General features: G+C 38.8%; 2 protein-coding genes across 6 annotated transcripts; one reads left to right on the forward strand and one right to left on the reverse strand.

The window, feature by feature from the left end:
• Nucleotides 1-397: 397 nt before the first annotated feature.
• PGM3 (phosphoglucomutase 3) lies at nucleotides 398-13,128 on the reverse strand. Of its 2 annotated transcripts, none has more exons than XM_072408577.1 (13): nucleotides 13,000-13,128; nucleotides 11,514-11,718; nucleotides 11,252-11,436; nucleotides 10,551-10,618; nucleotides 8,675-8,808; nucleotides 7,328-7,523; nucleotides 7,086-7,243; nucleotides 5,637-5,720; nucleotides 4,545-4,643; nucleotides 3,528-3,644; nucleotides 3,210-3,332; nucleotides 1,609-1,782; nucleotides 398-682 (listed from the first exon to the last, which is right to left on the reverse strand). In XM_072408577.1, exons 2-13 carry the CDS (start codon nucleotides 11,715-11,717, stop codon nucleotides 593-595), a joined length of 1,632 nt encoding a protein of 543 aa, XP_072264678.1. In that variant the 5' UTR covers nucleotide 11,718; nucleotides 13,000-13,128; the 3' UTR covers nucleotides 398-592. The 2 variants fall into 2 exon arrangements, with proteins under 2 accessions (XP_072264678.1, XP_072264676.1); XM_072408575.1 differs by having other exon boundaries at nucleotides 12,981-13,106.
• A 75-nt stretch (nucleotides 13,129-13,203) lies between these two features.
• On the forward strand, nucleotides 13,204-21,588 carry RWDD2A (RWD domain containing 2A). 4 transcript variants are annotated; one of them, XM_072408579.1, is made up of 3 exons: nucleotides 13,204-13,336; nucleotides 19,325-19,553; nucleotides 20,871-21,588. In XM_072408579.1, exons 2-3 carry the CDS (start codon nucleotides 19,353-19,355, stop codon nucleotides 21,534-21,536), a joined length of 867 nt encoding a protein of 288 aa, XP_072264680.1. In that variant the 5' UTR covers nucleotides 13,204-13,336; nucleotides 19,325-19,352; the 3' UTR covers nucleotides 21,537-21,588. The 4 variants fall into 4 exon arrangements, with proteins under 4 accessions (XP_072264680.1, XP_072264681.1, XP_072264682.1 ...); XM_072408580.1 differs by lacking the exon at nucleotides 13,204-13,336 and adding an exon at nucleotides 14,466-17,789; XM_072408581.1 differs by lacking the exon at nucleotides 13,204-13,336 and having other exon boundaries at nucleotides 14,466-19,553; nucleotides 20,855-21,588.
• The last annotated feature ends 5,321 nt before the right edge of the window (nucleotides 21,589-26,909 follow it).

Genomic DNA, 26,909 nt, shown 5'->3' on the forward strand with positions numbered 1-26,909 from the left:
GAGAAAAAGATTTTACTTTAAAAACAAAAATGCTGTTTAATAGGATACCAAAATGGTGTTAACGAGTATTCTGATTGATTTTGGATATATTGGCACTGTTTTAAAAAATAGATTCCAATTGCCAAAGGGGAATTTTTAATTATTAGTTTCTTAGTCGTGAATATATTAAAATGCACATGGGCAAATCTTTTTATATGAATTAAGACTGCTATGTGACCTAAATAAGACTTCTGTGTCATCTATTGCCATCAGTTCTGAAAATGCAAATTGGAGTGTTGATGATATGTCAGGTAAAAATCACAGTACTTGTTCTTTAAACACAATGCTGAAGAATGTCCTCTAAAAAAAAAAAAGTAAGCTTTGGAGCTGATCATTGCATTGCATAAAATACAAAACGTTGGTTATAAAGTTTATTGCATTTAAAGTACTTATTTTCAAAAGATATAAAGGCACCATATAAGAAAAACATTCATTTATGATTATAGCTAGATACACATTTCACTAAGAATGTAAACATTTGAATTTCCAGATTCCACTTCCCAGAAATATGGTACTCAAATATTGGGTACCGCAATACAGTCATTGATACGTTTCATCGTAAAGGCTTTGGCTGATCTCCAACTCCTCCAGCAAGGGAAAACACAGCTAAACACACCTTATGTGCTAAAGCATCAGCATTTTCCTGTTGGTTAAAAAGAACAATAATAAAACAGTTATTAACAGAAACTCAAATTTGGGTTGAGAAATTATATTTCTTTATTTTGTAAAACTAAAGTTAAGATGGGGAGGAAACAAAAAACTGCTGCTCTGATCATCGCACATGTTTCTCCAGTCAGTCCCACATAACATGAAAACAACCCCAAGTATCAATATTCACCTTGAAGTCAGATTAGTCCTTAAAGTGAATCTAACATGACCTAAACATTTTTAAAGTAACACTTTGTGGGTGTGCAAGTACTGAAATTTGTATCCTCAATTCAAACATTTCTTTGGATCCCTGGCCTAGGAAGTACATGGGGCCCTGAGAACTACCAAGGTAATTTTCTCAGTTCTTATTCCTCCAGCACTAAAGTAATCCTTGTAATTTATCTGCCAAATACTATAATGTAACCAGGAAGTACATTGCCCGACATTTCACAGGTAAACAGGCGGGATAACATTTGGCACTGGTAGGCAGAGGTGGATGTGCCATGTACAGCCTAGTCCTGGGATCCAAAGGGCTCCATTGAGACACAGCAATCAGTATGAAAACTAGAAACAGATACTTGCAGGCTTTTCAGCACTGTTACCTTAGACATATTTTAGGTTGGGAACAAGACCAACTGTTACCCAAGAACAATAATGCAGATTGTATCCAACTAATGGTCCCAGGGTTATATACTTCATATTTTCAGTGTAGCCACACTAGCACAAATTGAAGAATAAAATAAGGCTTTTAGTTTGTGGCTCAAACTCGAAAAAGTTTATTTTATGCAAATTATTTTGGAATTCAACTTATGTATTCCAATGTACTGTGCCTGCCTAGTTTTCACAACCAGGTCATGAAGGAAACTAAAATATTAAAGTATTTCCCTTGTTTAGCAGTGTACATTATCAGCAACAACTTACCTGAGTGTCTGCCTCAGCATAAACACGTACTACATCCTCTGTTCCTGAAGGACGGACAAATGCTCTTGCCATACTGTAAGTCTTTACAAGTTCATCTATTTTCTCCTGTAGTCCCGGTGGTTTTATAGTTTGCCTTTCTGCATCAGTTGTTTCAATTACCTTTCTATCAGCAACCTATTAAAACGCAAGAGACCCACTGTAAGCTTACATTTTGAGATGTCCAAATCTAACATAAAACAATACTGTATATACAGCAAGATGCTCTAATTCTTTAATGTAGCATTATTTCCACACAATTATATAGGGAGATATTTGTAAATTATTACGGTCAGTACAGATAGTTCCCTATCAGCCAGTCATTTGTGTTTCAATGCCTATTAAAGCAGTAATTTGTTCTGCCACCTAGCGGTCAATTGTCAAAATGGCACAAAAATCACAAAAGTCAAGTCAAAAAAAAAAAAAAAAAAAGTCAAGGCTTTTCGGTGTTTTAACACAAGTAGCGGGGACAGCGACTAATGGGCTATCTTCTCTTTATCCTGGACACACATGTAAGTTTTCTCTTCACAAAGGAGTGTTAGAAGATACTATGGCAAGTGAAGACCACTATGTAGATAACTCAGCCCAGTCACTTTTCTCGATGTGATGCTGTGGTTGCCTTTAAGTAGGGGAACATACGCAGATGTCACCCAACTTCCACACATGATGTTACAATGATATACTCTGCTTGATACATGTGTGTGCTCCTAATGAAGTGGACTTTGACATCTGTAAACCCCATTGAGTATTAGTGGAGATAATCAAACTATTGTACATAGTTAGTCAAGTTAAAAAAGACATAAGTCCATTAACCACTAGGGAAATAAACATATCCCAGATATAAAACCCTATGGACATAGTTGGATCCAGAGAAAGGCAAAAAAAAAAAAAAAACCCTGGTACATACAGCTCCAACAGGGAAAAAAAATTCCTTCCCGATGCCATGAAGCAATTGGATGTTCCCTGGAAGTCTCTGTTATTTTTACTTTAAAGCCTTAATACCCAGTTATATTCTGTGCGTCTAGAAAAACATCCAGCTTTTTCTTATAGCAATCTATAGTAGTTACTGAAAATACTTCCTGAGGGATCCGATGACACATTTTCACAAACCTTACAGTGAAGAATATATTTCTTTTCCTCCAGATGCAAAGAGTGCCCTCTTGTTCTTTGTAATGATTGCAAACTGAGTAATGGGGAAGAGAGTTCTCTATATGGACCGTTTATATATTTATACAGGGTGATCATATCCCCCCTTAAACATCTCTTTTCAAGGGAGAATAGATTCAGTTATATATCTCCTCATAGCTGAGCTCCTCCATTCCTTTTAATACATTAGTGTACAGTACAATAATTCTGCATTAAAATATTGTTTTGTTTAAAATAATTTGGATTTTAATAAATTATTAAATACATTTTGATGCCCTAAGAACCCCATTAACAACTTTCTCTATTCTTTAAAAAAATCATGATATGGGATCACGTTAATAATATTAAAGTGGCAGATAAGAAATATTTTTCTATTTATTCATTCCTACTCACACCCAGCTTTTACATGATTCACTTACTGTCACTTTAAGTTGCCGATTAGGAAGGTCAGTATAAATTTCATCCCACTTCTGTATTGTGAGACCTTTCAAAAAGAGTATTGCTTCAATAACCAGCATATCGGAAATAGCATCTCCAACTGTCTAGAAAAATACAATTAACAGTTTAATGTTACAGTTTTACTGTGAATGTACTTTACAAATCATAGTTAAAGAGGAGACTAGAATAGTAATAAAAGTAAGTAAAGTTATTAGGTACAAAATGTGCTTGAGAAAATAGGAAACTGCTTATTAGTATGTAGCTATTCTTGGCCTCAGTAATGTGAGAGGTCCTCTTACCTGGTTAATAAGATTAATGACATTTTCCAGCATTTCAGCAGCTTTTTTTATTTTTTCAGTGGCTCCGGTTTGAGTCAGCTGTTTTATCTGTTCTTCAGCTTTCTTACTAAACAGCACCTGACAGAGATAAACGCCATGCTAAGTAAATGTTTACATTATTATAAATGGTGCTTCCTCACTAAAAATGTTTAGTCTAGTAAACTCCTACTAAATTCCCTGTCCTGGATTATCTGCCTTCATGTATTCCTGCATCTTATGGCTTTAAATCGCCATCACAGCAATGCTCCTGGTTGGGTTTTATTTCTGGAACCCAGATGTTCCTTTGAATATAGATCTTCTTGTAATTAAGATTTTGCTGTGGATTCCAGCTCAAACAACAAAGACAAATTAACCGATGATGAATTGTGCATAACATCAAGCATTTTTTTGATAATGTGTACTATAAACATGGATTATTTGTAAAGCATATGGTACACTTATTACATTTAGATGTTGGTTATTAAAAAGCTTGGCTGTTGTATCTTATGGATACTTTTGATGGGGGTTGGGGAAACAGAAAAACTTATTGTTGATTGGGTTTTTCCAAGAGAAAGTACATGGAAGAAGTTAAAATATATGTGTATGTATTTATTTTGTATCATTACTACGTTACTTTCAATGCCCCATTTTCAGTAAAATTCGGTGTTTTTAATACTGGATCATGAGATGCGGTAACAGGTGCCTTCCAAAATATTGTGTTGAACAGAAGTCAGATTCTGAGATCCGGTTTGGGTTTCAAGTCAAAGACTGCATACCTGTCCTCTGGGTCCAACCAGTCTTACCCATCAACTGAATACATATTAGAGCTGTAGATCTTTTACAAGATTTATATACAAAGTAAAAATATAACACAAGGATTAGGGTAGACATTCAGGTTGGGTGTTTGTTAGATTTTGGATTTTAGTGTCAGATATCCAATATATTCAGACACCTTACAAATATATGAAAAACTAAAAGTGGTATTGTAAACAGACTTACAGTTCCATGACCATTGGCCTCAAAATATACTCCAATATCGAACTCTTGTGCTTTATGGTGCAAGTGTTTCACTCCTGTTTTTGCACAGTATACCGGCACCTGTAAAAGCAAATTTTGTAGCTTGATTAATCACTGGCAAAAAATCCCTACTGCGACCTAAATCCTAAATGTATCATTTTTACAACTGAAAGCCATTTGTTTAATTTGTCAAGTGAACATTGCTACCCTTAGTAATTGTTATTCAGCAATGTTAGTAGCAAGGGTCAGTGGAATGATCCAAGAGGGTCAATAAATCTGAAAGGGAGCACTAGGTTGTTGGTAAATGATAAAAGCCAGCCTGGAATCATTCAATCTTCTTGAGGAATTCCAAGCCCTTACTCCATCCCAAAGGAGAGGTGACTAGTGGTAACACTGTACTACCAAGGATTTGATAATAGGCCACTAATGAAAGCAGACTTACATTTCCCCTATCAGCTGTGTGTTGTTATTGGCTTCATTTACCAGCATACTTTGAATTATGTCTGTGACCCTCTGTCCTTCCATAATACCCCCACCCTAAAGTCTGTTATGGCACCAGGTAGAACACCCTTTTTAAACTGTTAGCAAACCAGGAAGTAAACTCCCCTTTAATTCTGTTGGAGAACTAATGAGTTCACACATAGCAATAATAATTATGCCAGCAAACTGATTGCTGTGCATTTACTTAGAATTGTAGCATTGTAACTTTAATGGCAATTTCTAATTCCAAAATGACCTTGTCAACAGTATTCACAAGAATACCTCAAGTTTGATGCCAATAAACAATGCCTAGGTGTCGATTATGCAAAAAGACTCCATATTAATGCAATGAAACCTTTGATAAAACCATAAAATAAATGATTGTTTAGGGGGGCAGTGAACAAATTGAAACACCATGAAGAGATCAAGCTAAAGCTTTTGGGAACTCCTGCCCTAAAGTCCTGAATAAAAACAGAACATTGCTAGCCTTCCCTAACCTTTTTTTTTATAGGACTGTCTGCCTCAGTACCTTTGAAATAATGGCATTTTTCTGTATATGAAATAAAAGTCTTTGTGAACAAAACTCTTAATTACCTTGATAACTTCCTCCAGGTAACGAGTAGAGCTCCCATTTGCATAGGCTGTTTGCACAACAGCCATTTTCAAGTTTAAATTGACCTAAAAAAAACAAAAACTTCAATGACAACTGCATACCAATATGTTTTGACTACTTATACATTCAGAACAACTATAATTCTGTTCACACTCCACACACATACACATGCTTTTCATCCTACTCCTCTACAACTAATAAATAAGCAATCTGTTCCCTGTACTTCGGAGTATTTGTGTTTTCCTTCCCAACTGAGAAGTTTATAATCTATAGAGAGGAACACACATCCTGCCCTATGCCAGGAAACACCTGTCAAGCTTTCTAATTGAAAAAGGCACATAGCAATGAAGTCTAGATATCAAAGATGTTTAATATATAACACTACCCCTACTGTAGACACAATGAACCTGATTTATTAAAGTTCTCCAAGACTGGAGAGGATACACTTTCATCAGTAAACCTGGGTGAACCAGCAAATCCGGAATGGATCTGGTCCAGAATTATAAACATTTGCTAACAAATAGCAAGTTACTTTTAAGAAATCCATTTCAGGTTTGCTGGATCACCCAGCTTCACCAGTCTTGGAGAGCTTTAATAAATCAGGCCCATACAGTTTGGGCTAGGCTGGTATTCTGGTGTATGAATTTGTTAGGTTAGCAATGTGAAATGAACACTCTGTAACCTTAACAGTTATTAGTGGAGAGAATTAAAATTAAACTACATCTGTTCTCAACCCTATGAGAGAAACCATGATAACCTCGATATGGGAGGGAAAGTGAGGGGACGGTAAATTGACATACTGAATATATGTAATATATAATCGCTTTCTTCAGTGATCACCCATAATGAACTAATAATGGTTAGTAGTTTTTTAATGTCATATATTCTATCATATTATGGGTCTCCCTTTATGCCCCCTCCGGCTATTTCAGGTTATAGGTGCCTATATACATATACATAACTCTGAAACCGAAGAGATAAAAGTTTATACCCTTCTAACTTATTAGCACAGTTTTTCCGTGAATTACGTTTTATCCATGGTATACCAGTCCATTCATTTGTGTCCACTGGTCAATCCTAAAGAGATGCTGTGTGATACTCAGTGCTGGCAGCCTGGTCAGTAATCCATATCCTAATGTGATGGAGCTTGGAAGGTATGAAAGGAGTTGACTGTACTAAAGACAACCTAGAATTAAACTGTTCAAATGGCAGCAGCAATGAGACAGTTTTGCTAAAGGCACACATGTGGGCAATATATTTTCAGATTTACTTTATGTACACCTGTCTTTTGGAAAAAGGTATCTGTCATCAATTCCCCTGCAATGAAATACCAGTTTTCAGTTCTGGTGAACATTTTTGTCCTTGACATAAAGCATACTCATTGGTCAATTCTTTAACTACAGATAACATAAGACAAATTTACACAATACCTTCAGTAAAAGTTCTTTAATGAAAGTGCTTATTAAAGTAGCAATTTTATCCCCATCCAGAAGATGGAAGACATTGTTAACATCATTGTAGTAGTAGACAATGCGGTCAGCATCCCCATCAAATGAGCAATATGGCTCTGCTGGCTTCATATCCAGTCCTAGGGAAAAATGAATGTATTTAAAAAAAAAACAAAAAAAACCCAACCCCTGCAAAAAAAAATTCCTACAAGTAAATTATTTACCTTCAGGAGATTTCTGCTGCACCTTTACATAGTCAGCTCCACACATGTAGTTAAGCTTTCCTTTAGAACTGTCATTAAACAACTGTATGGAAAGCACAGACTGCAGATATGATTCCATCTCCTTCAACTTCAAAGCACCAATACCGTTCGCTCCATCTACATTCAAGCATATTGGCTCACCACCACAGCCAGGAGCCTAAAAACCATGGCACATCAGAAAGTTATAAAAAAAAAAAAAAAAATACTAAAAAGCATAGAAAACAATGCCATTTCTAGACTTTTACTAAACTGCTAGTTACCTGCCTAATATGCTAGCCCACTGGACGTTTTTGAGTCACTGATCCAGAACAAGTTTGCAGGTTAGAAAAGTAAACAAGAAGCTCTTAGAAGAAAGGGGGGGCAGCATCTGAAGATGTCATTAATCCAATGTAGATATTACCTTACCTCAAACTACTTTTTTACTACTTTTATAACTGCTTTAATTTAGCCCTGCATTGGAATACTGGACAATGCAAGGGGTCTACTAAATGTATTTACCCACAACAATAAATTATTCCTTAACAAACCAGAAAACCCTGATATTAAATAACAGTATTTTCAGAGCTAGTATTAAGATCAGACTTTTTGGACTATCTGAATTTGACTGGAAATACAGAAAGCAGAGAAAGGCTGAGGACGTTAAACACAGAAGTTTCAAAAGCCTAATGCCCAATAATCTACTGAGGTGCTCTCAGGATTCTGGTTGTAGTGAATTGAAGACACTCACATTAAAGTAAACAGAACCGACTTTAGAAAACTGCAGCATTGGCTGGTTGGCAGGAGTAGATTAATTACTGGTTTCACTTCATATCAATTTGCTTTTTCATTTCTTTATGTATTTCTTAAAATAATTTTCAGGTTTGGCTGAACTCTTTCATCAGTATGACCCATGGGAGATTCACAACTCACTGTAAGGAAGATTCTCTTGTGCAGTACTGTAGGAGTAGAGAAGGGTGTACACAGCAGGCTGTCAGTGCTGTGTCTGACTAAAATCTGTAACTCACTGCAAAAAAATGTTTCTGGTGAAGTAATATATGGGTAGAGCAGGGTGTGACAAGTTCATTTCTGAAGGATCATCTGTAAATACATAAAATGAGTCAAGCCAATGCTGAGCAATATTGTAATGGGTGTGCACATAAAGTTTTCGGCACCTTTATATTGTATGACCCCTCGGACCACAAATGTATGATTGGAAGTGAACCCTGGGGGACTTGTAAAAGACTAGTAAATAGAACTGCAAAAGATGACAAACTCAACACATAATGCCAGAATGAACATTTAAGGAATGTAGAGTGGAAAAAATATTACCTGTTGCACCAGTTCTTTAAATGCTTTGGAAAGTTTTTGGTAATATCCTTCAATCGTTGGTTCCCCATATCCACCATCTGTATTTCGGCAACAGATAATATAGTGCAGCTGGGGTGTGGTCACAAGCCCATAGTCTTCGAATACAAGAAAAAAATCATTGAGAGTAAATATGTACACACTTGTGATGGTTTGTAAAAACATAATGCAATGTATGCAATACAAGACAAAAGTCTCTGGTACACAATGTTAAATCACCTTTCAAAGGCTATAAAAACTAACAATGAAAAAAGGGATGAAATAAAATACATCTGGTATTGAAGTTGTGTATTCATATAAAAAAAAAAAAAAAAAATCAATAAATGGATTTTCAAATGAACATCGTAAGACCCCAGTTGGTTTATAAACTGGTCTGCTGTAATCCTTTGTACCGCAGTGGAAGAAGGAATAGCAGCCAGCCAGGCTTGGTTGCAATGCACATGTTAAAATAGTAAGAAGAACTGTGACATTATTGTAGTTTCTCCTTCATTTTAAATTCCGTTAGCTGTGAATACATTTTGACCCAGAGTTTTTCTGTTGATGGTGTGAAGGTCTAGGATCTGACAAAACTGGATATGAAGAAAATAACTTATTTACCCATTTGCCTGTAATTTAGGTTTAACTGCTCTATTATACCCAAGTAGTACCACTACTCAGATTCCCCTTATTCTACATTCCCATGCCAAACAAACTGCATGTCTATTAGTGCCTCATCCATCCTACACACAATTTTAACTGTGCCAACAATGAGCCCAGTATGACAGAAGTTCCTGTCCACCACCCCGCAGAAATTACTTTTTACCTGCTTTTCAGTAATGTATGTACATGTGTGCACCTTTTCCTTTGTATTCCAGACCCAAGGCATACATTTTCAATTCCTAATATCTGTGCCAGCAGAGAGATGGCTCCTTTACAGTCCTACAGCCGGTTTTAACACCAACAGGGTATATGCATTATCTTCTCAGTGATCAATCCATTAACAAGCAGTAACCCCCCTCGGTCACCTACCTTCAGCATATTAACATTAACCCTCTGATCTGTGTAAGTACATTTTCCCCTTCTACTACTTTCCCACACGTGATTACTGCTCATCACACTGACACACTTCTCTTAATTTTAGAATCCTCGTCACATCTTTGCAATGAAAGGTTCAGTAAGTCTGTTTTCTAGATACAAATTTTGACTTTTACTACTCCTCTGTATACACTTTGTGTGCACATCCTAACTCTCATGCTGCTACCCACCTAAAATACTTGCTTTTGTAAATGGGTAGCAAATGCGGGTTCCAATTTCCCTGCCCTGTCATTTACCTGACTTTGGCCAGATGTTTTCATACTTATTTTCTTGCCAGTTATGGTGATCAGTAAGCAATGATATTCTCAGTCATTTTCCACTGCTACTGACTGTACTGCTTTATATATATTCAGCCACTAAATTGATCTCTAGAAATCTGTATGTATAATACATTTGTTGGACATTCCAAAAACATGCCAGTAATCTCCCCAATCCCTTTTAGCTGGCACTTTTCTGTGACCACCCGGGTGTTTTTGGGTGGTTACTGAAGAGTTAGCTCAGATTACAGGGGCTGCCACCACCTGGTTCAAAACATTTCTTTCTGGGTTAAACACTGAATGCAATTAGGTTAATTGGCTTCCCCCCAAAATTGACCTTAGACTGTGTAAATGACATATGACTATGGTAGGAACTTTGGATTCTGGGACAATTAGTGACATGACTATGGACTTTGTACAGCACTGTGTAATTTGTCGGTGCTATATAAAAACTGTGTAATAATAATAACAAAATAGCATATATTACAGTTCCCCTTTATTGTACTTACCATGGAATTTAGAATCCAAGGAAGTCACTCCATCTATCACAGCACAGGACAGGGATTCACTGCTTGGCCTGGGGAAACAAATCTGTCAAAGAGCTTTTACATAAACATTAATTTATGTTTTGCATGCATTAGTCATCACTTAAAAATCAGCCCCTTAAAATTGAAATTTCATATATTTTTTTTAAATGTTGCAGAGTTAAACCATCCAATGATTTCTCATCCAACACAGAGATTCTACGTGTGAGTTCCTGTGTCCATGCCCCTGCTGTGGTTATTGTCAGATGTTACACAATGTCCCTACTGGATCTTTTATTTCATAATTGAGAATGTAACAGAAGGTACTACAACATGCAGAGCTGTAATTGCCGAATCTCCCACATACATGGAGAGGGCAGAGTTGGGAATTTTACCAAGGATATCTCTCACTGTTGGGAGTATTAAAGACAAATTGGGAAGTTTGGGGCTGGCTCTGCCCAAAATACCTAGAACTAAAATTAGACTGACCCTATAGCCAACTGAACCTGCTATATCTGAAAATGTACAATACACTCCTATTATCCAAACTATATTCAAATATACCAATGGACTACTTATCAATATTTTTGTAGAGAAAAATGGATACCACCCACCACTGAAGGGGGTAAAAGAAGATGAGCCTGTTTGCTATGTGATCTAAAACACAAAACAAATTGTTGGTATACCGTGTATCTCTTCCAATAGCTACGAAAGATTCTTGCTGCATATTTATGGAGTCTTGCTTTATTATATTTGTCAGGACCAGCTGCAGTTCATGCTCCTCAGCATTAGCCAGGTTAGTAGCATATACCTCCCATTCTTGAGCCAACATTTCTCCCATGGGATCCACAAGTTTTACACCATTGTCTTCCTAAGCAGGAATATTGATACATCAGAATTGTATCATATAAACACAGAACATAAACATCAAAAATTCACCTCACTGACCTCTGGGTTGTGTGAAGCAGTCACCATAACTCCAATCACAGACTTGGTCTTCTTGGACCTGAGGACTGCTAGCAAACCCATGCGGTACATAACATGGTCCAGATATTCTGCTTTGGTTCGAAATCCTGCAGTGCCATACTGAAGAATGAGTCCCGTAGGCTTGGCATGGGGGGCAGAGGAACGCAACACTGCTTCCAAATACATCCTGAAAAACAAAACACAAACTTTATTGAATATGTAACAGATTTGGAACTTAATGAGACACAACAGGGTTCTCTCTGAGCACAAGAGGCTTCAAAGGAAAACTATGAAACTGACACCAGAAACGTCATCATAGGCCATTGGAAGCTGACAGTTACTTCCTGCCCACTGCCTGCCATCATATAAAACAGGGACAGTCCACCAGACCATCAACTGCCAGATGAAAACATTCCAAATCTCTGATCCTCACTTCCTTAGCTACTGTACAGAAACCCATCATTGTGATACAACACAAGCTGAATGAGAGGCGATAATCCTGAGTTATATGCATATGAAACTCATATACCACCTAACATTTATTACTTCTGTTCATTAGTTCTTGTGATCCATGCATCCCTGCTAGAAAACACAGCCAGGTCACGGACCTCCTTGTAGACTACACTGCACTGCTGCAAGAAAAATGTTCCAGTGTTAGAATGATAGCAGTGTCAGGTTCTCCAAAATATCAACAAATGTTCTGTTTTATGTAAAAACACAAAAAGCCCACAGGCTCTGTAATGGTGATATTCTTCCCAATTTCTAGTAATGTAAGAGACATTCTTCCTACTGACCACCACACTAATGTAATGTGAGCCGTGTATAAATTAATTATAGGACAGGTTCCCCAAAGATCTGAAAGGTATTTCAAAGTTACCCCATGGTAAAAATGTTGAGAAAGTTTGTACTAAATTATCAGTACTTATACTTCTCAGGTAATGCACCTCTTCATGGCTTGGGACCCTGACCCCATCTATTGGTAACCAGAAACTTTGTATCACATTAAGGTCTTAATGAACCATTTACTAGTAAGCCAAGCATGAGAATGTTTTGTTTGTGTGGGGAGGAAGGGGGACAAAGTGAAGTGTCTAGCATGACATGCAGATAGCAGCGACAGGGGGGGCGGACAGCAGCGACAAGGGGGCACAAAGCAGCAAAAACGGGGCACATAGCAGCGACAGGGGGGCAGATAGCACCCACAAAGGGGCAGATAGAACCCACAAAGGGGCAGATATTACCAATAACAACAGCAGCTGTGCAGTAAGTGACCTGGAATGGTAGGTATGCCAGGACAGGTGAGGCAGGGAAGGTGTCAGCCCCTCTTAGCACAGTGACAGGGGAATTGTCATGTTCTGGCAGTGTGACATGTACACAGGTAGGTGTGGAGTGGTGTGTGCTCGGCCCTCCCCCTGACTGATAACAATTCCTCCACACATCAGCCCCCATTACCTGTTCCCCTTTCACTCACAGCCTTGAAGGTGACGGAGCCCCGTGACGTGTCTATCAGAGCTCAACACTTCCTGGCCCCGCCCCTTGCTTGTGTTCCGTACAGGATTAGGCCTCCTTCTCCGCAGCCAATCACAGCCGGCCAGAAGAAAGTTGCTGAAGTCAGCTGCTCTCCCCCTGCGTCTCGTCGCTTGTCACAGGCACGCAGGAGGTGATGTGTATTTCTCCTCATTGCTAACAAGTCACGTGACCATGCCAGATGCGTCCATACACAAACCGGATGTTGTTTTCCTACATGGTGAGGGGGCAGGAACACGGGTGACACGTGTCACTTCATACATGGGGCCGTACTCCTAGAGGTGTGTATGGGTGTAGTGCTTGTCTGCAGCTGCATTATATTATATTATATTATATTATATTATATTATATTATATTATAGCAGCACCCACAGATAGTGCCGGTGGTATAAGGTGTGCAGCGTGTCAGCAGTATAAAGAATACAATTGCAGTTCATGGGGTGTGCGCAGAATATGTGGCTTGGCTCAGTGTGTGGATTGTGTGTCACTATGTTGTGTCATGTAACAGCCACCAGATAATAGTGAACTTGCTGTGTACTTTAGTAACAGCCCCAGATAAGTGACATGTACATTAGTTGCTATTCATACCATATACAAGGTGTGACATTCGCATAATATAGTGCTAAGTGATGATCATTCACACGTATGTGGTACCTTTCTCAGTACATGAGTTCCCATGGAATGTGTTGTGTAATACCCACACCTATCATCACGTTTTACTTTATATAAAGTGGAGTGAGAGCCTTGTAGGAGTGGTATGTCACGTATCCCAGGATGCTTCAGGCTGCTCCTTCTGCACATGTCCGATCTCAGGCATACGCAGAAGGGGCTTTTCTCCACAATTTAAAAAGAAGTGGTGCTCTCACACATGCGCAGTGAGATCAGCACTTGCTTTTTTTACATTTACAGAAAGAACAATTACCCGATCTCACGTCTGCGCAGTGTGAGATTAGGTGATGTAAGCAGAAGCCAGAAGATGAGGCAAGAAGTTGGTGGCACACGTTGGTTCCTCCTCACTCAGAGAAATCAGGATGGCAGGGGACCAAATCCAATTGTGAAGGGATCAAGGGCTTTGTGGAAATAAATGTAAGTTTAATGACAGTTGCACCTTAATTAGACACTTTCACCTTGCCCATGCAGGCTAAGTAATTTTGTCTCTGCAAAGTCCACTGCCAACCACTTTTACTATTGCCTGCAATCCATCCCTTTGTTTTCTTCCTACTATTTAGTGCTTTTGGATATAGAAGAGCATGTGACCTTCTCTCCTGGGGTGGTGTATGGACCCAGAAAGCAATTAGACACCTTTAATCCCGCAGTGCAGTTCGATCGATCCGGGGAGTCCTGCATCAGGTCCCGCATCGTGCCAACATGAGATGCTCAGGCATGTGCAGAAGGAGCACCCAAGTTGGTTCTTCCTAGGCTGGAGATCTGTACATCAGAAGATGCTACTTAGTTGCAAGTTGATAAAAAGAATCGTAACACTGATTTTCACATCTGCATCACTGGAAAATACCATTGTTATTGGATGTAAATTTGTATTATCATACAGTCAGGGACATAACTGTCAGCCCAAGCTTTGGAAAAGTCAAAAATGAAATATACATTTAATATTTTAAAATATACTGTATACAGGATTATATAAATAAGCTTGCTACAATGATCCTGACAGACACAGTTGTTTCACCAGATGGCATTGTTGCTCTTATCATGTAGTTTGAAGTGATACATGAACATTCTCTCCTTTAGACTGTCATACATCACAATCCTTGGTTAGGTTTGTCAGCTGTCCCATATTTTAAATTTTTACTTTTTGCTAAATAAAACAAAAGTTTTAACATCATTTGCTGGAAGTAAATAAATCCATGTGCATACTTTTTGATATTTTGAGCTGATAACTTGTTTTTCTCCGACAATTATATTGAAGCGATAACATTTTAAAGCTAAACTTTATTTAGCCATTTCACGTACCTTCAGACCTCCCTATCCTCCCTGTGTTATAATGTCCTTGACCCTGTACTGTAAAATCCCTCTTATTAGACCATGTGATGATGTTATAAGGGCAGCAAAACATCTATCCTTTGGAGGCAGGGGGAATCCACATTCTGTGTGATCAGTGACCAGTCAGAGGCAGGGGACGTGTTAGTGCAGGGGTGATATGAAAATGATCGCAGCTCAGCAGTCACCCTGCTTATTTCTAATGCCATACATCAGAGGTCAGCAAACTTTTTTGGCCACTAGGCCATTTTAGGGCTAGGCAGGAGCACACTAGGCCGGACTCTATCTGGAGTCCCACCCTAATGGCCCCACCCCCCACCAGGAATGCCCCCTGTTCTCTGTTTTCCACGGCGGCAAAAGTGTTAACGCCGGCCCCTGTATAAAGGGAAGGGAGCCACCACATGAAGGCCCAAGAGCCACATGCGGCTCCGGTGGTTCTGGCTTCGGTAGTGTCTTACAGCTCCGCCGGGGGTTCCCGACCGGAAATAGGCCGGAACAAACTATCGGCTAGGGCGTATCTTGCCTAAAGGCCATGGTTTGCAGACGCCTGTCATACATGGTTCTCATACTCTGCAGACACCCATTAAATCTCCCATTTGCTTAAGTCAGCATAAACCCCCTATCCTGTGTTAATACTGAACTGTAAACAAACTTACACCTTTCTCAATGCCTCCTCTCCCCTCCTCCTAGGCTGAGCTCATCTCCAAAACAGTATTTTACTAACCTTTGTAATCAGCTCTTCTCTGCCACTGCTGACAGCACAATAATTCAAAAACCTTTCCTCATTTTTATATTATGTATGCATCTGCAGTCACTTCTTTGTGGCTCTGCTGGGTATGTGAAGTGTGTGAAATAAACACCATGACAGCAGAATAGTTATTGTTAGTATAGACAGGGGATTAATTAAGTTTCACCACTGCCTCTCACACACTGTATTAACACATACCTGGATGGATTGTATTTGCATGCAGACGACACTAGGAAATGCAGACACATGAAACTGAGACTGAATGTCTGGAAGAACACAAAAGAAAAAGCTGAAAGGGGGAGTGGGCTGGATGATCCTTGTAGTCCATCACAAAGGAAATGAGGTTCAAGATACATTCTGCAGCGTCTAATACTTGTTACGTGGATGTCACATATTAGTTAACTTTAGTAAGTCTCTCTTGTAAACCGCATTCCTTTAGAGCACCATAATCCACTACATAGGACACTAGGCCAAGAGACACTATAGAAGCTTCTACTGCCACGGAGAGGCTGATTTACAAGAAGAGTTGAGAATATTAATACATTATGGTAACGCTTCCTTGAGATATCTAATCATTTGGAAATGCAAATTATTTACCAGAAATTAGTTTTTCTTATGATTGGATAACTGAAAGGAATCTTCAGACAACTTATTTTGTGAAGAGTTATAACACCTTTTGTGAATCAACCTCAGAGGATTTACCTTTTAAATCAAGACAGCAATGACAGCTTCCATATTTCTATACTGAAAAGATCCTTTTATTACTGATTGCTGGTGTTATGATAGGTTGTGATTATGTCTTGTGACAACCACAGTCATCATAGCATTTCTGTACTCATGACATCCAGAAAAAGGAACAATGTTATACTCCCTGACCAGGCATGTAAGGAGAAATTACACTATAAAGATGTTAAAATAAAACAACACGTCCACTTTGCATCTTGTGACTTCGGAAGAAAAATGTCATGCCATGCACTGCCCTGCCGAGACTTGGACTCAAGATAATGACATATAATTTGGGTGGAATAATTTTTATTGGAAGCTGCATGCTACTAAATCCAGGCTTTCTGTTTTAATGTTTTGAAAAACATTTCCGTGAATAATCCACTGTCTTCTTGACTTTCTGTATCACATAAAGTTCTGAGCATCTTTTGTTACCAGCATTGTGTTGCTAGATTAATAAATAATATTCATATTACATTATTAGACTCTGAGTAAAGATATTAGCAGTAGCTGATAGCTAGTTCTCTGACCCATCAACCTAATGACATATTGAGTTTATGAACGTTTGAATGTATGAATGTTTCTCAAATTTGCAAAACTAGAGAAATCTGTGGTTATCAGGTATTGTAGTATTTAATCCAGGCTTGTCCAACATTTAAACTGTGGGCCATATAGGGGCAAACTTTTGGCTGCTTAGCCCACCATTTGCACAACACCCAGAATGCTGCAAGTTTGTATTCCTAAAGATAATCTTATATGAACTAGTGCAGAGCACAGGGTGGGGAACAAGTTGTTTGTCACTCAAAGTGATGGGAAAAGGCTGCCATGGGAATGCACGTCTTGATGGTGAGAAAAGACCAGAAACTGACAGGGATGGAGCAGGTCAGTGGGGGAGACAAGGATTCACAATAGTAGGCGTATGGGGAGGAGGTATATATGCAAGCGAAGGCTGAAAGAAAACAGAGGGTTAACAAAAAAGGCAAATATAAGGAAGATAGGAATACAGGGAAGAGGGAGATGGGATAGGGGAACATCATACAAGGGAATATACTAAAGAGTGAGATACAAGAAAGCGTGGGTACAGGAAAGAGCAAAAGAGGGTAGTCTTCTCTATATTTCATGCACCAACATCTTTACCCAGTTTTCTTCTGAGTTCAGGTTTTGATTGACCAGGGCAGAATAACATAACTCCTGTGCATGTCAGACTTGTGTACTGAGCTGTATATTCTCGATTTATTGTACATTCAACAGAAGATTGCGAACAGGCAGGTAAGTTGTTTTATTGCAGGAGCGGTATACCCTGTCTATTCTGCTTTTTTGTTCTCAAAGTTTAGTTCTGTTTTAAGATAAACAGTGATAGACAACTGTATGTACTAAAATCTGATATTGAGCAACACAGCACTACAAGAAGCAATTTGCAAGCACAGAGACCAGCAGAAGCAGGAAATCAACTATTTTACCTTTTTCCTTGTTTCACTTACCATACTGAGACATTGGACCTGATTTATTAAAGCTCTCCAAGGCTGGAGAGGATACACTTTCATCAGAGAACCAGGGTGATCCAGCAAACCTGGAGTGCATCTGGTCCAGGATTGAAAACAATAGCTAACTAATAGCAAAAAACAATCCAGGTTTGCTGGATCACCCAGCTTTACCAATGAAAGTGTATCTTCTCCAGCCTTGAGGAGATTTAATGAATTAGGCTCAGTATCGGGAGTACAAACGATAGCTCAAAATGAAGTGACCAGGAACTAAGGTGCTTGGCACTAGCTAACAAATTTGTGACCTTACTAATAGTAACCAGGAAAAAAATTACTGTGAATACGACACATGTCTACATCTCAATCCTGTGATTTTGTGAAAAAAAACTCTTTACACCTCTTGAGAGTAAAATATATTAAAATATGCAGTCAGGAGGGGTGAAGACTAAGGGCTGTAAGGTCAAACTAGACTTTGGATAAATGTTTGGACAGGCTGATCTTTTTTCCTGAAGGTAATTTTTGCCTGTGTATTTTTTATATCATTGCCAAAGTTTGTGACAGAAAAAACTAAGAGGTATTTTTTAAATGTTTTTGCATAACATTCACCCAAGATTGAAACATTTATCTTATAGGATTCAGCAAGGGAAAATGTTATGAGTCCTGGTTAAAATGTTTTGTGAATTTTAGCATTTATAAATACATCTATTTGTTTGTTGTCCTTGATATATAAATAACCAATTAACATTTATTAGTGAACAGCTGATCAATGGTCTGCATGTAGTCTTTGGATTTGTCCCATCATCTCTACAATTCTTGCAGAATTCAGTTCCATATATTTAGTTCCATAAATTATGTAACCTTCCAACCCCTACAGATCACCTGATGCACGCACTGGCTCTTCTCATTCCTATGCCTTTGTAGAAAAGATTTAGCAGACAAAACTCTTCTATACATGTGTTATATGTGCATTGCATCCACTTTTATTCCTGTATTCATGGGCCCTGATTTATTAAAGCTCTCCAAGGCTGGAGAGGGTACACTTTCATCAGTGAATCTGGGTGATCCAGCAAACCTGGAACCTATTTGCTAGCAAATGTTTTCAATTCTGGACCAGATCCATTCCAGGTTTGCTGGATCACCCAGCTTCACTGATGAAAGTGTGTCCTCTCCAGCCTTGGAGAGCTTTAATAAATCAGTGCCATTATCTAACCTGTATTTTACAGATGTGTCCTTAGTAAGTGCTAAATGTGTGTGTTGTATACAGGTATAGATGATTGGTATTTTGTATTTATGTGTTACCTTACCTTCTGTATTTTATGGTAGGAAGAGTTGGAAGAATTTTTTTATTACTATGAGTGCATCCATTAGGGAATGCCTTGAACTTCAGTTACTAGAGATGGAAATGCTCTTCTCTATGTTTCCTAACAAAGAAGACATTATACTGGATGATGCCAAATTTGTTCCCTCAATAAGAAATTATGTGGAAGGAATTCAACATACTCTCCCTCCATTTGTTGGATACACAGTGTTTGTCAAAACAGAAGATGAAAAGGTAAGAATTCCTAATTTAACAACAAGAGAGCTTGTACTCTCCATTATATCTTTGTTTTTTATTTGCATTAACAATGACATTTTCAGGACATGTTTTGGTGGATCTACCCTCACCTATGTTGTGGTCCAAGCAGTACTGACACACAAAGGTTTAGCACAATGTTCTCTCAATCCTTTAATATTTTATATTGTTACCTAAGAATTTACTTTTTTTTTTTTTTTACTTTTTCACCTGCTCCCTTTCAGTCTGTTAAGAATACAGATTGACATTCAAAAATCTGGCAACCTCTGGACCTGAGGAGTGTTGAAATTTTGAAAAGCCAGGATTTTTTTATACTTACCTCCACACACAGGCCAGTCTTCCTCTTGCATCACCGCAGACCTCTGGCACAATTCCTGGGAGCAGGCAGCAGGGACGTCTCAACGTGTATTAAGTTTAGTAAGCGAGACCTAACAGCTGTTTCTGCAGAACAGTGCTATTAAAACATTAGTGGCCAAACAGTGTACTGCAGTCCCTGTATTGTAAATGCAATCTGAAATTCATGCCGGGATACTGAAGGATCCAGATTATCAATGGCCCGATTTTCGATTGTCAACCTGTACCGCAAAAAAGCATTTTGATATGTCTGTTCCAAAAGACCAAAAAAATACATGGCATTTAGTTTGACTAATATAAAACATGGTAAATGCATTACATTTAGGAGAGGACACACTGAGCTTGGTTTACTGAAGAATGAGAATGTTTAGACCAGGGGTCAGCAAACTTTTTTGGCTACTAGGCCATTTTAGGAGGTCAAGAAGGCACACTAAGCCGGACTCACTCGAGTCCTGCGCTGATGGCTCTGCCCCCCAACAGGAACGGCCCTGAAGGGAAATCCCTCTCCTTCGCAATGCATATGGAGGAGAGGGAATGTCCCCTTACCCCGGTGGCTTGTTAACGCCAGCCATGGTAAATAGGGAAGGGAGGCATAACAAGGAGGCTCAAGAGGCACAGGTTGCCAACCCCTGCCAGACAGAATTAGGCCGGAACTGACTACTGACTAGGCCGTATCTGGCCTAAAGGCCAGAGTTTGCCTACCCCTGGTTTAGACAATTAATTATATAAAGATTCACTTCAGTGATCCAGTTATTTAAAAGGATATCCCTTTTTTTTTGTTTCATCTGCACATAATTGGATAATTGAAGTGAATATTTACACAATTCATTAAATGAACATTCTCAAACCCTTTAATAAATTAGATTTGTTGTCTTTTTCCTATTTTCTGACTACTTTCATTGTGTGAATTTGAAAATAAATACCAGTTTTGTACCTTTCTAGGTAAAAGCAGAAATGCATGTATCACTTCCTCACAGTTACCCTACAAAGGAGCCGCAGTTGTTTGTCCGATCAGATTCTTTAGAAAAGCAGCAGCATAATGATCTGAACAAAGGCCTGTCATCCTTCATCAGTTCATTGGACCGCGGGGATCTGTGTATCATGAATGCTGTTCAGTGGCTAAAAGACAACCTGCCCTCTTACATACAGAACATCAAACACAATACTGAGCCTGAATCAGACCTGAAAAGACTACCAACTTTCCATCGAATGTGGATTTACAGCCACCATATATATCGCCAGGAATTAAAGAAGAAAATCTTGGACTGTGCTAAGTGCCTAAATCTCTCCGGTTTCTGCTTGACAGGGAAGCCAGGTATTATATGTGTAGAAGGTGAGAAGGATCATTGTGAAGAGTTCTGGCGTGATATCCGCTATCCTAATTGGAAGCACATCTCCTGTAAACATGCAGAGACCATAGAAGTGACTGGCACCATAGATAATCTGCGCCTGTTCACTTCCTTTGAAGAACTTATATTTGCTGCTCATGGTGACTATGGACTCAGGAATGATTACCACATGGACCTTGGGCAATTCTTTGATTACCTCAAACAACATCAGAGTGAGCATATCTTTCAAATATTGTTTGGCATTGAAGGAAGATCCTGACACATCCAAACATATTTATGGTCCCAAAATAAAAGTTTGGTTTTTACCAAAATTACTATTTTTGTTTTTTACAACAAAGGTGCGAATCTGAAATCCGAATAGGTTCCTTCTCAGTATCACAATGTTAGAAACACTAAAAGAGACCTGATTTCCAGATCTTTAAACTGAATTATGAAAAATATGAGATGCCGTATTTTTCGGACCATTAGACGGTCCGGACTATAGGACGCACCAGGTTTTCCGCACGGGAAAACAAGAAAAAAAAAAATTCATTTGATTTCCCCTGAGATCCAGCGTGCGGCACTTGTGCCCGCCCATGAAGGCGGCGCCGATCGGCATTCATCAAATCAATCGGCGCTGCCTTCATGGGCGGGCACAAGTGCCGCACGCTGGGACACAGGGGAACACAGAGGAGGAACACAGACACTGGCTGCTGTCAGCCTCTGTCTGTTTTCCTCCTGTGTTCCCCTGTGTTCCAGCGTGGGGCACTTGTGCCCGCCCATGAAGGCGGCGCCGATCGGCATTCATCAAATCAATCGGCGCTGCCTTCATGGGCGGGCACAAGTGCCGCACGCTGGGACACAGGGGAACACAGAGGAGGAACACAGACACTGGCTGCTGTCAGCCTCTGTCTGTTTTCCTCCTGTGTGCCCTAATTCTGCTTTATCCCGACCTCCTACACATCACAAAGCATGTTCAGTGACTAGCAAAGCAAGAATATTGTATGGGGGAACAGAATGGAGTGGGCACTCCCAAAGTGTAACCGAGGGAAAAAAATCATTCTGGGAACTGGAAACATCCCTGGCTATGTGGCAGATGTGAAATAGATAAAGGTAGAAAGTAAAAAATTCTCAAAATGTACTCACTTTGCTCTTGGGACAGAGTAGAAAGCTTTTGGAGGAGGAACACAGGAGGAAAACAGACAGAGGACCGGCGGGGACACAGGTAAGTAAAAAAATATGCCCCTGTACCTCTGCATTCGGACCATAAGACGCACCCTGATTTTCCCCCCACTTTAGGAGGAAAAAAAGTGCGTCTTATGGTCCGAAAAATACGGTACATATGTGTCTCAGGTGGTGTGAAGGTGTGGCAGCATATTTGTAAAAAATACATGACCACATTCTTGATTTGATGAAGACCAAAGTTTGAAAAGGTAAAACACGGTAATTTAGTTTAAAAGTTTGGACACTTCAACAAAGCTTTGATTCTGAACTCCTCTAGTAAATCAGCCTCATTGTGTAGTTCAGTTTTAAACCATATGTGGTATGCAAGATCCTACATGGAAAAGGTCATTTCCCTGCTTTGTGTTCAGCCTGTTCAGGTTTTTGAAGTATTTGTTATGTTTAAAAGTACATTTTCACATTTTGTTGGTTAAAGAGGAACTGAAGATACAGCCATACCTATTGTGCATTATTGGTTGTTTACTAAGAAATAATAATATACCATTTTATAGACACAGCTGTGTTTATATTTCTCACATGGCAACATTAGAATGTTTTATTTTGAGTACATTAGGTAATTCCAGATCCAATGCATGAACAAGTAAAATACACATACTTTCAACAAGGCTGATATCATCACAGCTTTACCTAACAATATCAGATGGAATAAAAAATGGTCACTTGGACTAAATGTCTTTATTTGCAGACAATATGGGCCTGGTTTTAAAAACTCTCCAAAATTGGGAAAGATAGACTATTATGGGAAAACCTTGGTGATCAAGCAAACCTGGAATGAATTTGTTAAAAATCTTAGCTGACAATTCTTTAAATCCTGGATCAGATCAAAATCAGGTTTGCTGTATCAGCCAGGTTTTTCCTTGGTAGTCTATTTTCTCCAGTGTTGGAGAGCTTTATAATAAATCAGGCCCCAAGTGTTGTTTTTTTTATTCTTATATAAAATGTTTCTATTTTTGCCTATATTTCCCAACAGAAACAAATGTTAAATATCAAGCCAAGATAAGTAGATACAGATGTGTATGGTAAATACACTTCCGCCTGCAGAATATTCAAAACTGTTAGTATACAAATGCATTGATGTTTAATAATAGTGTATTCTGTAAGCACAGCTGTATCTACAATTTCTACATCAGTAAGTACAATTGCAACATTTCATCTTATTATTAAGATCAATATATCAGGAATCTGTATGGAAATAAAGAAACAAAAGACAGTATATTAACAGGGAAATAAAATATGAAAACTGTTTTACTTTTCTTTTTACAGTATTTCAGTTCCCAAGTGTTGTATTTACTAGACACCGTGAATTGTGAGGTCTAAACTAAAATGTTACTAACAATATTTAAAAACATGTCATTTACATGGGTTTAGGTACCCCATCCAGGTGTATTAGGATTGGGCCTAGTGGTTCAACCTAGTGCTTTTACATAGCTTAACATGTGAGGACCACATTCTCTGTTTCAAAAGTTACGTATTGTTCTAGACTAGTGTTTCTTAACCAGAGTTCCTCCAGAGGTTGCTAGGGGGTCTTTGAGTGATGATGGGTTTTTGCCTTGATGGTTAGTTTATTGACCTCCCAATTATATTTTTAACTATCTGTGAGGGTGGTGTTCTTCCCTCTGGCCAGCAATGTAAGAGGCATTCTTCCCACTATACCAACACTTTGAGCTATGGGTATAGCAATTATAGTAAGGGTTCCCTGAAGACCTGAAATGTATTTCAAGGGTTTCCCCATCTTACAACAATGTCTAGAAAATCTGTTTTAGGCCGTAAGCAAGGCATACAAAGGGTATCCATAGCATTATGTTAATACTACAACTTTTCCCTGGCACATTATGATCTCTACTGTGATGTTTGTAGGGGGAAATCATTGCTTCCCAGAGATGTTTTATTTAATGACAAAATACTTCATATACGAACATTTACCCATAAAGATGCAGATCCTGTTTTGGACCTAGTTTGTTAGTTGGTGGTAACCTACCTCATCTTTACTTTTCTAAATGAGCTTAGTGGTAGCTCACTGCTGAACATCATGTGAAACATACAACTTCAGGGTTTCACTGAATTTTTATTTTTTCTTGGAAAAGCCATGTTTAATGTTTTCCATTTTTTAATACATAAGTTATTCTGGCCACTAGTGAAAACAGGCCTCTCTTGCCTAACACATTCTTCAAAGTCACGAGTCTAAGCCATCTATGTTACTTCTGCATTTGTTGCATGTTTTTTTAGGACATATTTTGGTATATTTATATTTGTTTAAAATAAATGACTTGGAGCATTTTGGTATGCTGAGTGTTAGATAAAAAAGTCAGCATACTTTTCCAACATATAACACTTCACAGAATTGAGTGCCTGTTATAGCGAAATATTCCCTTACAATGATTAATGTACTTTATGTAATATAAACATTTTTTAACTCAGCCATCATTATTGTTGGCTGCTGTGGTCTTTAATAGTTCCAAAAAACAATTTAATTTTTCTATTTCACCACAGGCTTGCCATTGGGTAAAGAGACAGCCTGTTATTGTCACAATTAAGCATCATAACTTTAAATGTTTGGGCCAATGTGCATTGATCCACATATAATATATCTAAGCGCTTGTAACCTAAGGTGAAATACTGTACACAAGACAGAATGCAGCTGTCACGTTGTGTACATTATCCTGAGCAGATTTAACATTTAGCAAAAATGATAGGTTCTGCAACACTTGGCATTACAACTTAGTAATTACCCAGAGCTGGAAGCACCGAACATCTGCCCTGACCAAGAGAGGATGTAACAAAAGCTGAGGTCCTAATTGACACATTGTCACTTGCCAGGTCTCTACTGCAGTCTTCCATGAAACGTGGCAATCATGAAAGGTTGACTGTGAAACCATACAAAACAATGTTTGTGTGACAGAGATCTTCATTACCTTTTGCAATACTGTAACACACATTTATTTTCATTTAATAGGCTTGCTGGATGGTGGATCAATTTTATGTTAAAAATCCTGAAATTTCATTTCAAATTGTGATGTATTTAGTTTACTTAATATGTGACATTTATACTTCATAGTTTGGTTTCGATTAATATACATTGTTTTATAAAATGTATCAATATGTGATTAAAAAGTCCTATTGAGATCCTTGAAGTACAACTAAAGACTCCTGTATGACAGTCTAAACCGGTCTCCGATCTATTTACTACTTGATGCCTCCGTCATTTGCATCTGACATTCTTTCACTTCTGTCAGTCAGTTAGGTAATTGTCAGGACTTGGTGTTAATACTTGCTGGTTACCAAGCTAAGGGTTTGTTAGTTAACAATTGCAATACTGATAGCTACCCCCATCACCTACCGTATTATCTTATCCTACTGTAAAGCAAGCAGGAACAGCCTAGATGAGAATGGCAACTTTGCTCTGAATTTAGAAACAGTGCAATTTTGTTGCCCCACCATCACAACAAGCTACTTGGGGCGAATTTCACTGGCAATCTCAATAGGTGCTTGTGGGATTTTACTCACCTGCCACAGACTTAGGGCACACATGTTGTTTCTGTAACCTGGCATTAAGGGATGGATAGCTGGGATGTGTGTCCAGGCTTCTGAGGGTTTGCAAGCCTCACACTGTGGGAAGAAAGATTGGCTTTCAGGAAAACAGGACTGCATGCTGCTGTTGGGCCTCCTCCTGGCTGAGGAGTGTCTGGATTCCTCATGCGGTGGCACATTGCATCTCTGCACCCCAGTCATACAGAGGTTAGTAAAACAGTTCCAGCATATGCAGAACAGGAGAAATGTAAACTATTAAAATTAGGATATTAAATAATAAAATAGAAATGCACCAAAACATGAATAGTTTCAGCTAAGCATATCCAAGTAAAACCATCACTTACCAGTTTGGAAACCACAACTGTAAACATGCAAAGCACCAGTAATTCTTACACCCAAAGAAAATTTCTGTACAAAAAAGCAATGCAGACTCCCATCAGCTACAATACACGTGTAAGGCTGGAGGTGTGGTAACACCAACAAATGACTCTGAGACTAGGTGACTGAAAAAAAATAAAATCATTTTGTCTTACTTATCTCTTCCTCGCTAAAGCACAGGTGCCTCTCTCCTGCGCATGCGGGCAGTTCTTACCCTGGGCATGCCTGCTCATTCAGGTTTTATCAGTTTCACCCATCCTGCCGGCCAAAAAGGAAATAGCCTTTTATAATCTCTGGCTATTTAAATAACACAGACACTGCACTCAACATTCGTGTAATGTGTCTCCAGTAGGGCCGAGCCCCCTAGCTCTGCTGAGCATTTCCTCCACATCTGTTGGTAAATTTAGTGTTTCCTCTGTCCAGCTCCTGTGTTAACCCTTTGTTGCCCAGTCTGTTGTTTCCCAGCCAGTTCCCTTGTGCTGTTACTCTCTCTCTGTAGATGTTC

Source organism: Pyxicephalus adspersus, chromosome 4 (assembly GCF_032062135.1).
Source record: "Pyxicephalus adspersus chromosome 4, UCB_Pads_2.0, whole genome shotgun sequence".
In the NCBI taxonomy this organism is placed as follows: domain Eukaryota; kingdom Metazoa; phylum Chordata; class Amphibia; order Anura; family Pyxicephalidae; genus Pyxicephalus; species Pyxicephalus adspersus.